The sequence below is a fragment of the Notothenia rossii genome (assembly GCF_949606895.1).
Source record: "Notothenia rossii genome assembly, chromosome: 5".
NCBI classification, from domain to species: domain Eukaryota; kingdom Metazoa; phylum Chordata; class Actinopteri; order Perciformes; family Nototheniidae; genus Notothenia; species Notothenia rossii.
In genome coordinates, this window is record NC_136903.1 from 71,858,970 (window position 1) to 71,876,788 (window position 17,819).

Genomic DNA, 17,819 nt, shown 5'->3' on the forward strand with positions numbered 1-17,819 from the left:
TGTTACTTGTTATACGCTTTTACCCAAAGCGATTTACATACTCAATACTGTGGGCAATCCCCACAGGAGCAATTTGGGATGAAGTGTCTTGCCCAGGGATACAACGACATGCTGACTGCAGTGGGGTTTGAACCATAGACTGTATATAAAGGTTTGAACCTGTGCTCCCCTGATCCGAACACCACAAATCCACTGCGCCACACGCCCCCACACCCAGGGCCGTGGGAAGTAGGGGTGCTGAGGGTGCTGCAGCACCCCCCGGTGGAGGACAGGGAATTTGCACTTCCACAAGATTAAATAAAAAATAATAAAAATATATTAATAATACAAAAACAGTTTCATTCAATTGTTTTGGTTATGTTCATATACTGACAATATTTAAATGATAGGATGTGGTTTAAAAAATTAAGATCTTATTTTACACATTTTGAGTCTGGTCGGAAATGACGTCAAGCACATACAGACAAGTTAAGTACAGTACAAGTACAGTAACAGGACGGACATACTATAATGGCGGCACAAAAGCGAATATTAGATTTCTTTTCGAATCCTTCAAAAAGATGTAAAATTGATTGCAACACAACCTCGGACAGCATGCCAAGCAATAGCTCAAGCCCAAGTACCTCGGGAAACTCTTTGCCAAGAGAGAACGTCCTTAACACTGTTGAAGTCGTTGACAGCTGCCAAAGAGAGAATGAAGCTAGCGCTAGCACTAGCGCTAGCAGCCAAGTGCGAAGAGGAGAGGGGGGAGCTAATGCCAACGGCTCCAAACCAAGTGAGGCTGCTGCAACTTTAACGCATCCGTCGTGCCAGCCTCGTAACCACGTTTTCCCTGGTAGGCATTTCGGAAAGGAAAACTTTTCCCGTTCTTTTCAACCCGGCTGGTTTGATAAGTGGAGATGGCTTACCTACAGTAGGCTATAGAGACTGATAGCGTTTTTTGTTTTGCATGCCTCCAGGCTGTGCAGAAAAAACTAATATCTTCAGAGTCAGACCATGGTGATAAGTTTTTTGTGGGGAGGGGATTTTCCAACTGGCAAAAAGCAACTGCTAAATTCAGTTTGCACGAGAAATCGCCTATACACACAGAGGCAATCAGGAAACTTTCTGGATTACAGCAAACTCCAATAACTGCACTCCTTTCAGATGGTGTAGTTAAAAGACAACAGACGGCAAGAAATGTCCTGGAGATTTTGTTCCGTTCGATTTCCTTTCTTGGAAGAAAGGGATTGCCATTTAGAGGAGACACAATGCGCGACGGCATTCTCTACGAGTTGATGTTGGAAAGGACATATAATTTACACAAGGAAAGAGAATGCGTTATGAGGCGGGACAACTGGGTCAGCAACACCATACAAAATGAGATTATCTCCCAATTTGCGCATTCTGTTCAAAGGACAATAGTTTCCCGTGCGTCTGTCAGTGAATTTTACGGACTAACAGCTGATGGTACAACCGATATCAGCACTGACGAGCAGTTTTCCTGCTGCCTCCAGTATGTGGACAAGGATCTGGAGACACACTGACTTTTTAGGATTTTACAACTGCCCAGACACTACAGCAGAGACACTTTTTACCTGTTTGAAAGACATTCTACTGAGACTGAATATTCCTATTGCTCATCTACAGGGGTATTGCTTTGATGGTGCCGCCAATATGTCAGGCCGTTTGTCCGGTGTTCAGGCCCGGCTGAAAGAAGCGAGCCCACACTCACTGTATGTACACTGTTGCAATCACGCCCTGGATCTTGTACTCCAGGAAGTTGCACGTGAGGTAAACCTGATTGCAGAAGGACTCAATTTTGTGCAGAGTGTTGCTGTGAAACGCAAGCAATTGTTTGAATCACTATTTGGCTGTGAAGACGTCATTGTTAACATTCTGGGTCTATGCCCAACGCGATGTTGTGTGCGCACCAAAGCAATTCAACGCTGTTGCGCATCATACTCTGTCTTACTGGCAACACTGGAGAGTTTGAAGGAGGACAGAAGTGTGAGAGGGGATACCAGGGCCAAAGTTGCCGGGCTTCACAAACAGGCCCTCAAAGGCAAAACTCTTTTCAGCCTCCGCGCATTTGAAGCGCTATTTGGCCCTTGTGAGGCTGTCGCGAAAACCCTGCAGAGCAAAAAGGCAAGTGCACTCGGTGCCATTGAGTGTGTTAACCTTTTGATGGACCGCGTTAGTGCCCTGCGAGTTGATGGTGTGGCCGGTATGATCAACGAAGTGAAAGAGAGTGCTACCCGGTACGGCCTAAAGATGCCTGATGAAAATGAATACAGGGTGAGGGTAAGCAAAACACCTGCCCGGTATCGTCAAACCAGAGAGGCTGAATCTCTGCAACAGGCAACGTATGATGTCAGATGGAGGACTGAATTTTACGAGGCTGTGGATCTGGTTCACTGAGCTCAGCAGGAGATTCGACCAGGATGGGATGAGAGTAGCGGCATTCAGGGAGAAGATCGCAATTGACGCAGCAAACGGAAAGCCGGTTGCGGTACTGGACGCAGAGGCTTTGAAATTACCCACGGGGTTTGACCTAGGCCGACTGCAACTGCAGCTCCAGATGTTGGGAAGTGCCTTTAAAGAGACTGTTCACAAGACAGTACAAGAGGTTGCATAAGGTCTGTCAGAACTTCATCCTCAGACAAGATCTCTTTTTGGAGAAGCAGAGAGGCTAATGAAACTCTGCATGTGCCTTCCTATATCAGTTGCATCCTCGGAGCGAAGTTTCTCCACACTCAGACGCCTTAAAACCTGGCTGAGGAGCAGCATGTCCCAGAAAAGACTTACACACCTTACACTCATGCATGTGCACGGAGACATCGTTGAACAAATGGATATACAGGACATGATGAAAAGTTTCCTCAGTATGAATCCCGAGCGCAAGAACACCTTCGGAGTATTAGCCTAAGGTAAGACATTTTTTTCATGCACGAACACCATGTACAGTCCCGAGGCCTACTATTGCTATTTTTAGTTTTAAGATAGATCTGATGCCGTTGTTTTTCCTGTGTCAGTGGTTGTTTTGCAATATGTCAGTTTTGCAATATGTCAGTTTGCAATATGTCAGTGGTCGATGCGTTTATTATTTTTGTGGCATTGTGCTTGCCCGTACTTGGGAGGGAGTTACAGTTTGTGTATCCAATCATCCTGTGTCTGTAGTCTCTATTTTATCATTAAAGTTTGGCTTCGGAGGAAGTACCCAGTCGCTGTTGCTACTTTAAAGGCTATTATTTGAACAGCAGAAATTGTACTTTTTAAAATACTACATAATTGACAACATTAGTTACCAGTAACTTTGGGGAATCCGAATTAAATATAAATCAACTAATGATTAATGATACATTTACCCAGCAGTTCGTAAAGTAATTAAAAATAATATTTCAGATTTTACCTATAGTAATCAAATTGTATCGTGTTGCTTTATCCTTCTAGTATACAGTGGGAGCATCGGATACTATCACTCAAATCACAATTATAATAATAATAAATTATAGCTTGGATTTATATAGCACCTTTCATGGGACCCAAGGTCGCTTTACAAAGATAAACAGGAGTCAAAACAAACAAAACAAAAGGCAGTCAGACAAACAGTCAGACAAAACAACAAATACATTAGCCATTTTCTTGTTCGTACCTGTTTCTTTTACATTTCTTTAGCCCCACTCACCCGTACCTCTATCTCACCTTTCCTGTTTCTCCTCTTAATACAATACTCTTTTTTATTTTTGTTAACTAGCTTTTGGGTTATGCTTCTAATTTGTGAAATAAACACTTTCTCTATCTTTGTCTTTTCTAACTCACTATGGGCACTATACTTGATAAGGGAAATAAAAAGCTACAATTTAATTTATGTTTATTGGGGAAACAGAGATGGGTGATTAAAGTACATTTCATTAAATAACTGCATTTGGTACACTTTTGAATGCAGGAATTTAACTACACTGCAGTCTCACTACTCCTACTTCAGTAAAATATTTGAATACCTCAACTTTTACTGTTCAAACTACACTGACAGAAAGGCATCAACTCCCAGGTAAAACTGCAAACTGTTCTTGATCTACTGAGGTTATCTCTTATTGTTTCTAACTGAAATTCAGCTGTCATTTTCTTTTGTAAGTGTCTGTTTTAAAGCATGTAAAAGCCTCAGAGTAATAATCACCATTTTATTGTATACTTATATTCATTATTTTGAGGGCCCACATGCATCTTCACAGTGTAATATTTGTGGTGTGGGAGCATGTGCCCTCGGACAGAGAGGCAGTGAGCTATTCTGAGTCCACTGACCTTGCACAAAGCCTGTGAACTGCAGCATCTGGACCTTTTGGTAGCAGCTCGCACCTTGATATGGATTTGTTTTTATACATTAAAGTGCCGCCTGTGTGCTAAACAGGTGAGCAGTTTCACAAGGAAGAGATAAATAGAAAGTTCTATTTACACTTTATGAAATAAATAATTGATAGGACGTCCTGTTCGACAACATATCGATTATTAATCCTTCACAAATCACAATATGGAACAAAACCTCACAGTTAGGAAGACCTGACAACATAAGTTATCTGGGACATCATTGCAATGAAGTGATGCACCCTGACTAATGGGCTGGATTTAACTCAGTTTTGGGTCGGTCATGCAAAACTTGTTATAAAAGAGGAACGTTGAAACAGTCAGTCTATTATCACGTTGCAAGATGAAGGTCATCGCTTTCCTCGCACTCTGGGTGACCCTGTTCCAGCAGGGATACAGCAGTAAGATACTTTTTATGCTCTTTTATCACCATAAGCTATTACTACAGGCACTGTTTTGGGAGAAGTTAGCTACATGTGATTGGACTGGTATTTTAACTATATTTTATAGTGGTAGAGGTTCAACTACATTTATATTTATTTTGCCTTCTTTGTGTAATTAACGACATAATATATCCCAAAAACTTGCCATAAAAATACAGTTACATATTTAAAAAGGTTGTTGGCATGTGACTTTATCCTGTTATTATGTCATTTGCTTTTGTCTCCATAGGCCTGTATTGACCTCCCCCCCCCCAACAGATTAGTTTAAACAACTTTTTTTCAATAACTTCAGTTAAACTAAATTCCTCCCTAGGGTAGCTCCGCTGTAGTTCAACCTTTTCAAAAGTGACGTAAGCTTGCAAAACCTTGCTTTCCAAGTAGCCTCCCAAACACTGATTACAGTTTAAAATAGGATTGTTTTTAAGTTGCTAATGTGTCGAATTGCTCCTCAGACTCTCTGGACACATGTGTGGGTCGCTGTGGTTACGGCACCGACAACAGTTTCTCCTGTCAGTGTAACCCGTCCTGTGAGGGCTTCAAAGACTGTTGCTCTGACTACACCGACGTTTGTAAAAGTGAGTGACAAAAGCTTGTTTTATAACTTAAAATATTCTGAATGATGTACTTGAATTTCATTATCATGCAAATCAAGCAGGATATTTTTACTATTTTAAGTTGACTTATTATGTATGTAAGCAAAACCAATACTTAGAAATTATTATAAGACATAATTTAATAGTACTGGATAATGATTAAAACCACAGGCAGTGCATTTGATAATAGATTACACCTCCAGTTTGATTCAGACCTTTGAATACCTTTTAACCGTTACTGCTAAAGCATTCACTTTTTCCAGTGAAGCAATATTTTCCATTGTGCATTTGGAGGTTGAGAGATACTTCTTGTTGTTTCTTGTGTGGGTGTAGCTAAAAAGATATGCAGACATTACATAAATACATCCAGTTGAGAAAACATGCACAATGTCTTCTGTTTGAATAGAATTCAGATTAATTCAAAAATAATATCTTCATGTAGAGATACAAGCTTAATGTTTATTGTTTGTATCACAGATTCAATTATATTACATTTTCATCCATGAGGGTTTAATTCTTTTTTATCACTCAGTAGACTTCTGTGGAAAAATTTACGGTTTATTTTCCTCTCTAGCTTCGGCCTTATCTTGTAAAGGCAGATGTGATGAGAAATTCAATTCTCAGAACGAGTGCCACTGCAACTCCAAGTGTGCCCAGCACCAAAACTGCTGCAGCAACTACGCAGACCTCTGTGACAGTAAGACCACCCCCCCCCACCCTGTGTTTATTTGTTTGTCTCTCGTAAGCAGCTACTCGTGACACCTGGTCCTTTTCCCATGGTGGACACTGAATCGAACCCGTCATCAGTCCCATGGCGCTGCACTGAAAACAGTCAGAAACCATGAGTTGTGCTAAAAAGAGATTATCCCTTATACTGTCATTTAAACAACAATTCGAGGCTTCAAGAGTGAAATAATCCAACATTTCACAAAAAAGCAAAGATGATAGAAGAATCCAAAGAAAACTGTACAACTATTTTATTCTTTCTAAGTCTCCTTCTAACCTCACGACCCCTAAGATTTGTTTTGGACCCTTTGTATGGTCACAGCCCCCAGGTTGGGAACCACTGGACTAAACTACCCAACTGTAGAGGAAGTATGCATTTGTATTAATAAAGTCATTTATTTTAAAATATGTCAACATATTGATCACAGGGACTTTTTACTTTTGATACTTCAAGTAGCCTACATTTTTGCTGATAATTAATCTTAACTTTAATTAAAGAAAAATGTTAAATTAAGAAACGTACTCGTAATAAAAATCTTTAAAATGGTGGTAATAGTAAATGTCCTTCAGTGAAGGCTGAATATTTTAACACTGTTTGCTTTAGTGGCCAAACTCCCTTGTGTCAAATATTTTTTCAGTGTTTGACCAGCAGGTGCTGCTGTTGTGCTATAAAACCTACTGCAAGCAGAACAAAGTTCAGTTTGCTCTTCCTTCTGAACTGCACCATTCTTCAACAGTTATAATACTCAGTGGTGGGAGGAGTATTAAGGTCCTTTCCTATAATATAAAAAGAAATACTACAATATAAATATACTCCATTACACGTCTTTCCTTAAAAAATGTGCTAAAGTAAAGTTACAGAAGTCTTACTTACAAATTCAACTTGAACTGTAGGTAAAAGTACTCATTGTGAAGAATGACCATTGCTGAGTGTTTTATATTATCATTACAATATCATGAGGGAAGATTAACTTTAACTTTGAAGTTGCTCAAGGTGGAACTTAGTAACTACCATTTTATTTTATATAATGTACTTAACCCTCAAAACAATATTTTAGTATATTAAATCACTCAACCTGTTACCTTAAATTCTTCAAGAAAACTGTTTCATTTGCATGCCTCCGCGGTAAATGAAATATCAACAGAGAAAGTCTTGATAAATTGAACCCAATTAGGATCCCGTTGGACAACAGCATAACTATATGAAAACACCCGTTTACAAACTCTTGTGTAGTATAATTTGAAAGTTTCATTTTCCAGTTGTGTGCCCACTTCCCAAACACATGCTTTATCAGTAGAATATTGCATAAACAGGACTTGCATGGAGTAGTTCAGCTTGTTGAAGTGTGAGACTTGAGAAAGTGTTTTTATTAAATAATGATAAATTGTGGGAGACATTGTAAACCTATGTTTTCATATAGCTTTCTTTTTGTTTAACCTGGTCCCCATTTGAAACACTAATATGATGAAGACATAATGTGTGTGTGGTGTTGTGCAGGTGATGGAGGAGGCGACGGCGGCAGTGGTGGTGTGATCACTGATGCTGAGATCAAGTCTGTCTCTGAGGCGCTCTACGCTCTGGATTCAAACAAGGCTTCGTCCTCGGAGCTGATCATTAACCCTCAGGCTCTGGTGCACGACTCTCAGACCAGCTCCATGAACGATCTCTCCTCTGGAAAGTGAGGATATCTTCTTGACCCTAATGTTCAGTATATTTTACCCTATTTTGCTGTCTCATCATGTGTTTGATTCTGTGCCCCCAGCTTGTTCCGATACCTGAACGAGAAGGTTCTGTTCTCCAGGCCCACCTACACTGCCTTCCTGGCGGTGCTGGACAACTATAACAGGATGACCGGTCAGAATGAATACTTCAGCCCGCAGCAGCTGGCCGAGCAGGAAGACTTCATCAGGGAGACCATGGCCAACACCGAGTTGGGCCGCGAGCTGTTTGCTTTCCTCTACACCAAGGGTAACTATGTCCACATGTAACAGCGGGGGGGGAGTAACCAGCCACATGCCAACATTACAAAATAAATTGTAATCACAAATTTAAGCCCAGTTGTTTTCTTTCAAGACTATATTTGTTTATATGTTGTCAAATTGGCGCCATTAAAGTATCAGATGAGCTCTATGGTCCTATTTTCAGTGTTTAAATTAATCTACTGGATAACGTTACAGGTAAAAGGATTTTAAAGGACTCTTAAAATTCCACGATTGCCTTTTACACGTGCAGTATCTTTGCCTCATGTATTTCTCTCACAGTTTAACATATATAGTGCTTACAGTGTTCTGTATGATTCTATATTGTAAGGCGTCTACGCTTCAGAGGAAGAGTTCCTTCAGGACCTGAAGATGATGTGGTTTGGTCTGTACTCTCGCAGCAACAACAAGAAGGACTCCAGCGGCTTTGAACACATCTTTGCAGGTTCGGACAGTGCACATTTCTTCCAAAAAGCACAGATGTTTTGCCCCAAAACGTTTTTTCATGATAATTAAGAAACACATTCTGTGACAGGTGAGATCAAGGGAGGAAAAGTGTCTGGGTTCCACAACTGGATCCAGTTTTACCTTCTGGAGAAAAGCGGAAAGCTGAACTACTACAGCCACAGCTTCAATGGGCCTGTAAGCATACACAACACAGACCTCAATGTGTTCATTTAAAATGTGAAATGTGTAGCACTCCGTCATTTCTCCTTTCTTTCTTTCCCCTGCTCTCAGTGGACTTCCTACCCTGATATCCTGGGAATGCAGTTCATGTGGGAGGGCTACTTCAAGCAGGTCGGATCTGCAGTCATTGGCTGCAGCCCTGAATTTGACTTTGCTTTGTACAGCCTCTGCTACATCACTCGCCCTGGAAAACAGTGAGTATACCTAAAGGACCTGCAATGTTTTCTTGCATGTAGATCGTTTCTGATTCCGATTTTTTTTATATTATCCCTCATCCGCAGGTGTCGCCTGAGCCTGGGAGGGAAGGAGCTCATGATCCAAACCTACACATGGGAAAACTCTTTCTACGGCAATGGGAAGAAGTACATCGGCTCTGCCTTTCCTGCAACCCCCAGGAACTAAAGCTGACATCTTCTAAATAACAAGCAAAAATGTCATAACCCTCATTATGTAATCACTTGAAATAATAATATTCCCAAGAAAAAGGATTTTCTCAGTGAGAGGTCTTCATAAATGTAATTCAACTTTTCAGTTTCAAATAAAATACAAATAAAAAAGATTTTTATGGATATATCAATGTTTCGCATCTGCTTATTTTGTTTCCTGAAATGTTTCGATAGCAGGAATAAAATAACATATATATTTACATTTTGCTTCTCAAGCCCTCAGTGGCACTTCCACTTGTACAAATAAAACGGTAAATCAGAGAGTTGGTTAATCTGCAGGGTAGCCTCACGTGAACAGTCTCACAGACCAAGAGAATGTGCTGATCTCCCAGGGGCACGATCAAACTGTGCCTAATGGAGCAAAAAATGGGCATTTACACACCCCGCGTGGGCACAATACTGACACCAACCCTTCAGCGTTAAGAGCATGTGTGCATCTAACACAATTGCTTATTGTCTATAAAAACAGCAAAACAAAAAACAAAAAAGCAGTCTTTTTCAGAATGAACTATAGAAACAAAAAGACATTAACAGATCACGTTCTGCTTGACCTGCTTCAAACAGTAGCCACCAGCTAAACCTGTTCTTATCAGCTGTCCATAAAGCTGTGTGTCTAACTCCCCAGTGTGGGGTAAAGTGTGCGCGTGTGCGTGTGTGTGTGTGTGTGTGTGTGTGTGTGTGTGTGTGTGTGTGTGTGTGTGTGTGTGTGTGTGTGTGTGTGTGTGTGTGTGTGTGTGTGTGTGTGTGTGTGTGTGTGTGTCTGTGTGTGTGTGTGTGTGTGTGTGTCCAGCTGGGATGGGGGTTGATTTTAGTCTTTCACTCATCTAGGGTGACTAACAGGATAAATTCTGGTCTGCCGACAGAACAGGGGGACACACTTGCAACCCTGTTTGAAGAAAGTATAACAGGAGATGGATCTGCCACTGATCCCATTGTCCGCCCGTCAGTGTGCATTCATGCAAAGCAAGAGCACAAGACCAGTTTGCAGGAAAACCTCAGCGATTTATCTGAATTGGGCCTCACATGCAGTCAAAGTGTTCAACAACAATAAAGTCAGCCCAGGGAAGAATTTCTCTCGCTTTTTTGTCAGAGCATATTACATTTTCTGAGCCGGTGACTCTAGAAATTAGAAGAGTAAATCTTCTCTCTTTTCAGACTGCTTTCTTTTTAAGGCCCCGATGAAATCAAATTAGACCACAGTGTGGCAAATAAAAGAAAAAAAAGATTCAATTGTTTCTTTTGTCACTCACACAACTTCATAATCGAATTATAGCTGGCCACCCGCCAGCGTGTCCTCGCATCTCCCCCAAATGGGCTTTTTCTGGCAGATCTCGTGAGCCACCTGACTTTTGTTTTGTAATTATATTATCCCGCTCTCCTTTTAGCGTGTTGTGGCTAATGGCTGCGCGGGCCAGCCCAGCTGCACATGCAGAAACAAAGCTGCTTATGGGGCCAGACAATGGGCCCGTGGAAAAGGGACGCCTGAAGGCGGTCAGCCAATGAGCATGCACAACGGGGGGCCAACAGAGGGTTTAGGGAAGGGTTAAGGGGGTTTAGGGGTTCAGGCAGGGGGGTGTCTATTTTACCCAGTCGTGGGGTCGATCATTGAGATGATTAGTAGGACACATGGTCAACATCACCCCTGTCTCCCCAGGGTCGGTGCTCGGCTGGAGGGAGGTTCAGGTTTTGGCTTAGATGCCGGCCTTTTCTAAAGTTGATGCGGGACCATGAAATACAGAGCAACGTTCATTCTCTGGAGTTGTTTTTGTGCTTTCCAAACAATTTGGAGACCGCATTGTCATTCTTAGTGGTTGCTGACATATGCAGAGTGATGGATAAAATCTTGATGCATTGCGCTGACCTTGTTATAGGCTTTGGATATTGTTGGAGGAAAAATGTATTTGATTGCTGCATATGCAATCCCTCCACTACTCTAAACACACACACACACACACACACTGACATGCACTCACTCCTCTTGCTGTGGGGATGACATCTCTCGGAGGACTTCCAGTATGACAGATGGAAAAAGCCCACTTTCCCCCACTGTCACAAACAGATTCACAGGGGATTCATGGCAAGGTCATGTTTGTGTGTGTACTGGAGTGAAGTTTTATCTGTCCTTCGTATTTCATTATAATAAACTGAATTCCCATCTCACGAACATACCTAGATAAGGTGAGGCGGTGTCCTCTGAGCCATGTGAACATGCTGAGTGCGCTGAGCAGCCGGTGGAGAATAGATGAGCATCTGAGCCACAGACTGTTAAAATAAGAGATATGTTTAAGAGAGGGCCATCTGCAGCAGGACTTCATCATGTGTGGTCAGCACTGAGGGATCTTATGGGACATTATGGCGCACATACAGAATTACACTTGAGCCCCACCTGAAGACAGTGATACACAGTAAGTGGGTCAAACAGAGAAGAATACAAATAAAGGAAACATTTCAGTTTCAAAATTACAGGTGTTTATGTATGCAACTTTATAGCCCTAAAACAATTTCAAATACAAATTCTGATTTGACTAAGTTGTATTAAAGGTGTTATGAGTATAAGTAATGGGGACACAGGGCCTCAGCTCTTATATTCCCCTGCTAGTACCACTCCTGGGATGCAAGAGGCCCGGCTCTACTATTCCCATTTCAGGCTGCAGGTGTGGAATAGGAAAGGCAGAGACCCACAGGGAGGGGCAGTGGGGAAGGTGGTCGGCCTGGGAGTGAACGGGGATCGAGAAGAGCCTTGTCTGGGTGTGCGGATAACCTCGTGACCTACCTCAATTCTCCCTGTTAGGGCATGTGGTGCTCTGTTTCCAAATCATGCACATTCCCTGCTCTCTGTTCCCCGATCAGTGTTGATGAGGGTCTATAATATATAATGTTGTTGTGCACGTCTTTGTCACTGAAGTGTGATTCAGAGAAATATTCAATTATAATTTAATATTTAAGGAATGTTAAACGGCAACAATTAAACCTATCTATTGACGGAAAAGTAATCACAAACTGTTTTGGTCACTTTTTAATTGTTTTCTGTTATTTTTCATGCAAAAAAGTAGTTTTCAGCCCCTCAAATGTAAAGACGTCCTGCTTTTCTTGGGTTTCTATCGGATTCAATTTAATATTTTTAGGTTTTGGACTGACAAAACAAGACTTTTGAAGACATCACCTAAGTCTCTGAGGTACTGGGATGGACATTTGTTCCTATTTTCTGACTAATGTAGAAAATAATCTGCAAAAATAATCGACAATGCAAAAACAATTGTTAGTTGCAACCCTTAATGTATCCATACACTTTAATTATGTATATCAATGCCATATCTACAACTAGAATTAAGTTTGAACTTTGATCTATAATTATTATTATGGGGTGATGAATCACAGTAACAATCACTCCAAGAACGGCCACAATCCTTATGGTTAAGAAAGTACATGGGATAATTTACCCAAATACATGTTTTAATGCGTTTTATTGCATTTGTGATTAAAAGTTGTTTAAGAAGCTTTGTGGCTGCAGGGAGCTGCATGAAGTCTGATAAATTGCCTTTAGTGATGTCACTTACTGTAAAGCAGTGTTTGTTGGGGCTTCTTTGCCAGCTTTATGTACCGCCTAAATCATTGGTAAATGAACAAATCCTATACCTCCTTTTATTTTAATTGAAAATGGAATAATCTCAGCTTGCTTTCATCATACTTTGACTTTCAAGTTTTCTGGTATTTTAATAAATAAATAGTATATATCTTAAGAACAAGCGTTTCAAATGAAATTACTGTATAGACAAATAAATCATATTTACAGCTAAAGATGTTTACATGCGCGTACACACACACATACTAAAGTAATCACATTAAGCAGTTAGATTGAACTGCGTGTGCTCAGACCAACTGAGAGTTTTGAGTTATGTGCTTGTTTTGATCAATTAAGACAACCTAATTGTAAATCAAAACATTAAGATTGTTAAAAGCTTTTAAATGCTGTAATAATATCAATATAATATTACCGGTCACTATATTATGATATATATAGTGACACTTCAATCAGAAGTCGTGCTAGAACATTCAGTGTGAGTTGTGGTTATTTAAGCTGCAGAAGGACCTCCATAGTGCAGAGAGGAGGCCATTAAAGAGTCCCAGAGATATACTGATGCTGCAATGAGAGCAAACTCACCCGGCTGCTCAGAGCTGCCGCCTGGGTGAGATGAACTTGTTCAACAGCCTGTCTCCGCAGAGCAGAGGGATGGATGGCTGGACGGAAGAAGGGATGGAGAAAACACCTGCTCACACGCAACTTCAAGCTGTCACATACAGTTAGGCTCAGCCGACTGAGCGCGTCTCTGCGCCGCTCAATGCGAACGTGCTGCGGATTTGGCGCAAAGCAACAAAGGCCCGGGCCTCTCCTGTTTGTCTGGAGTTTAAGTGACACACACACACACACACACACACACACACACACACACACACACGCACACACACACACACACACACACACACACACACGCACACACACACACACAGACACGACGACTAGAGCTTGAGCCACGGGCCGGCCACGCGCGAGCTCAAGCGCGTCAGCAGGACAGGGACGGGGGGAGGAGCTTCACCGGGGAGGTTAAAATCCAGATCCCCCGCAGAGTGTCCCACACTGAGGCTCACACTGTGGGACACAGCGACACTTCACCGCCTATTGACAGAGAAATAACTCTGAAAAACGAGTATCATCCTCCAGACCTTCTGTGGAGGACCGGGACATATTAACACGGGTATGATTTTAAAATGTTAAAGTTATTTATGTTGGCTGGTTTAAAGTTACTCGATTTCATGTTTATTTTCAATCGCATGGGTTTTACGTCTTTTATTTGTCTGATGATTTCCTGGTAAACACAACAAGTCAACAGACAGTATACAACTAGTAAAAGAGGCTTATTCTAATATTGACATTTAGCAAAAAGCAGCTCAAGCAAGCAATTTGTGTCGAGGCATTAATAGTTGTGCGTTTTGAAAAGGTCTGATTTCAATTCACTCTGAGTTGTCTGTTGCTGATCTGGGGACGTCGATCTTTCATTTAATCCCATGGTTGTCGCTTCATCCACGGAGAAAATCCTGCGATGCCCCAGATTGAAGTCCTGTCATTGACTTTATCTCGCAGGCCGGGCATTACTAGTTCACAAGTTAACCGGGATTACTGTGAAGGGGGAGGGGGAGCTGGGAGAAAAGGAATGAAAATAGATCATGCATCTATGAAAACTCACATTTCCAACGCTCACTATAAAGGTCATTCGTTTGAGATAATCTCTTCCCTGCGCATGTGTCGGCTAAACAGCACCGACACCTGTGGCGGAGGAGCGAGAGGGAGCTGTCCGGTGCTGAAACACTTTGAGGACTTCTGGCAGGCAGGGTTTAGAAGTTAGATTATTATTATTATTGGTTAATAAAAAGTAAAAATTACCTGGCTCCAGGTTACAACCCCAAATAAACCCCTTAAACTCCTTAGACACCAGAAGACACCAAAGAAATGTTCTTAGTGTTCTGATTATTTTTTCCAGTTCACTGTTACATTTCCGTATATTTTTATATCTTAAATGAGGGCTCACCTTCTTCACAGCCTGAGGTGGAGAAATACAGAATCCTTTGTATTTATTTCAATCAAAGCAATCACATTAAGGTTTAATCAGTCTTTAATCTATAACCTATACATGCACACATGTTTTAAATTCTAATATGTGATTGTCCTGCCCTACTAACACAATTCTGAGAAAGAATTAAAGGGACTTGATCTCAGTGTCTTTTCAGAAGAAGCCATGGGAAGAGATATTTAGAAGGGGACACAAATCAGACCTTTTATTTAGGTAAAAGCATTGATGCTACATTTCAATGCATCATAATTTGGTTGTAGCTGTGTTAACATACCTTTAAACAATACATATATTATAAACTGGTCATCTATATCTATATAAACCATTTAAATATGGATCAAAAGAACAACATTTGCCGCTGCTATTGGTGTAGTAGCATAAAATATGAATCACAGTGAGTGCATTACTTAGTTTTATTTAGCATTACATGCAGTAAATATGAGCTTTTATCCAATGGCATTCTTTGGCTGTAAAATGGTAATGATGATTCTATTTGCACAGCACATGAAATTGACAATCCCTTGTTCTTGTTTCTACAGTACAATGATGATTAAGCCATATGTAAGACAAGGCGAGGGAGAGGAGGCCGCCAGCCCTCTGCAGTGGGTGGACGGAGACATGAGCTCGCCTGATGGAGACGCATCAGATTCATCACACCACTACAGAGATGGAGGAGATGAACAGGACAGGGAGCTGGGGAGCGAGGATGCTCACGAAGAAGACGAGGAGGATGACGAGGAGGGACAGGGGGATGAAAACGAGTCCAAACGACGTGGGCCAAAGAAAAAGCGCATGACAAAGGCACGGCAGGAGCGCTTCCGTGTGAGGCGAGTCAAGGCTAACGCCAGGGAGCGCTCCCGCATGCACGGCCTGAACGACGCTCTGGAGAGCCTGCGCACCATCATGCCTTGTCACTCCAAAACACAGAAACTGTCCAAGATCGAGACGCTACGGCTGGCCCGCAACTACATCTGCGCTCTGTCCGAAGCCCTGGATGGGGGCATCTCCACAGAAAGCAGGTCCTTCATGGACACCCTGTGCAAGGGCCTCTCACAGCCCACCAGCAACCTGGTGGCGGGCTGCCTGCAGCTGGGGCCGGGGTCTGGGCCCGGGATGAGGCCTGAGGACAGACACAGGGTCCGGGCGGCAGCTGCTCCTCTCGGTGGCGTAGTGGGCTACTCCTCTCCTGGCCTGCCGAGCCCCCCGTACGGCACGTTTGACTCTGCTCACATGCTTCACCTGAGGGCCATGAAAGGAGGAGTTTATGAGAATCACTCCCCAAAGGAGTATAATGGTGGTGGTGTGGGGACCCCTCCGTACGACGGCCCCCCTACACCGCCTCTGAGCATCAGCAGCAACCTGGTGCCCAAACAGGAGCCTTCACCGCACTACCCCCCTCAACACCACTACTCCCCCTCCCCGGTGGAGCAGGGTCTGTATCAGACTCAGACTGGCTACGACGTACACTTAGAGGGGCCGTATGACTCCTACCACCCCCAGCACATGCCCCCCCGACAGATCACCTCCGTCTACAGAGACTAAGACGGATCAGGAGTTTCGATTCTGCTTCAAACCCTCAATGAACTGATCTGATCCTTCATGAACACTGACTGACTGCAGGATCAGTCTCTATGCTTGTGAAGGAACCGTAGCATAAAACACGGTTTGCTAGCATGTGTTGTGCACCTAGAATAGCACGGCTGAATTTGTTAAAATTAGGAAATGTATTTGAAACCAATACAAACATTTAGATATCTGATTACCAAATAAATTAAGAACCTCCAAGGGTCTTTACAAGAAACGTAGCATTGACCTTTTGGACCAGAAGTCCTGTTAATGTGATAAAAGCACTAATTTAACTTTGGTAACATCAGATATTCGACATAAATTAAAAGCATTTTTATTTATTCTCTTATTTAATTCAGTGTAAATGAACTTTGTGCTGATGTCCAGTTGTGTGTCTGGTTTCCTTTTGTACATATTTGTGGTCAAGGCCTCTCTTTGTTGATAGTTCATCTATTATATTACTTTTGTGTCATTTCCTCTGTTGTTCGTTACATTATTTCATGTTTTGCACTCCAAACAAATTCAGATGTAGAATTCCTAGCGCGGTGTAGCTGATCTTCGGAAGCTGTTGTCTGGAGAAGAAAGATGTATTGATTACACATCAAGATTCAAGGATCAAGGTGCAGAAGCAGAAATGTCATTCTCAGGTTATTCATGAATAAATATGAAAAACACATTTGCTTTGGACATGTCCATTTTGTTAGTGTTTTTCATTTCTGTTGTCTTTTTGAAAATTCTATGTTATTAAAATATTAAGAAATCAATCAGTCTGTGGATTTTGTGTTTGCTTTTTGTAAACAGACAGACAGACAGACAGACAGACAGACAGACAGACAGACAGACAGACCGACAGACCGACAGACAGACTGTGAGACAGACAGACAGTGAGACAGACAGACAGACAGACAGACAGTGAGACAGACAGACATACAGACAGTGAGACAGACAGACAGACAGACAGACAGTGAGACAGACAGACAGACAGACAGACAGTGAGACAGACAGACATACAGACAGACAGTGATACAGACAGACAGACAGACAGACAGACAGACAGACAGACAGACAGACAGACAGACAGACAGACAGACAGTGAGACAGACAGACAGACAGACAGACAGTGAGAAAGACAGGCAGACAGACAGACAGACAGACAGACAGAAAGACAGACAGACCGACCGACCGACCGACAGACAGATAGACAGACAGACAGACAGAGAGTGAGACAGACAAACAGTGAGACAGACAGACAGTGAGACAGACAGACAGACAGAGACAGACAGACAGACAGACAGAGACATACAGACAGACAGACAGACAGACAGACAGAGAGACAGACAGACAGACCGACAGACCGACAGACAGACAGACAGACATACAGACAGACAGACAGACAGACAGACAGAC

At 42.2% G+C, this 17,819-nt stretch overlaps 2 protein-coding genes across 2 annotated transcripts; both read left to right on the top strand.

Annotated features, from left to right (window-relative positions):
- The first annotated feature begins 4,527 nt into the window (after positions 1-4,527).
- Positions 4,528-9,346, top strand: endou (endonuclease, polyU-specific). The gene is made up of 9 exons (XM_079683131.1): positions 4,528-4,745; positions 5,240-5,362; positions 5,955-6,077; positions 7,605-7,785; positions 7,870-8,075; positions 8,418-8,531; positions 8,622-8,728; positions 8,825-8,967; positions 9,055-9,346. The coding sequence occupies exons 1-9, from the start codon at positions 4,688-4,690 to the stop codon at positions 9,173-9,175; spliced, it is 1,176 nt and encodes a 391-aa protein (XP_079539257.1). The 5' UTR covers positions 4,528-4,687; the 3' UTR covers positions 9,176-9,346.
- Positions 9,347-15,389: 6,043 nt separating this feature from the next.
- Positions 15,390-16,577, top strand: LOC307038982 (neurogenic differentiation factor 4-like; the record flags this gene model as incomplete). The annotated part of the gene is made up of 1 exon (XM_079680667.1): positions 15,390-16,577. One exon carries the CDS (start codon positions 15,390-15,392, stop codon positions 16,386-16,388), a length of 999 nt encoding a protein of 332 aa, XP_079536793.1. The 3' UTR covers positions 16,389-16,577.
- Positions 16,578-17,819: the final 1,242 nt, after the last annotated feature.

What these genes read in the sequence shown, in the direction of transcription:
- endou (XM_079683131.1), top strand. Translation starts at nt 4,688, where the DNA reads ATGAAGGTCATCGCTTTCCTCGCACTCTGGGTGACCCTGTTCCAGCAG. An exon ending in CTACACCGACGTTTGTAAAA is followed by an intron (nt 5,363 to 5,954) that starts GTGAGTGACAAA and finishes TTTCCTCTCTAG; the next exon opens with CTTCGGCCTTATCTTGTAAA. An exon ending in AACGATCTCTCCTCTGGAAA is followed by an intron (nt 7,786 to 7,869) that starts GTGAGGATATCT and finishes CTGTGCCCCCAG; the next exon opens with CTTGTTCCGATACCTGAACG.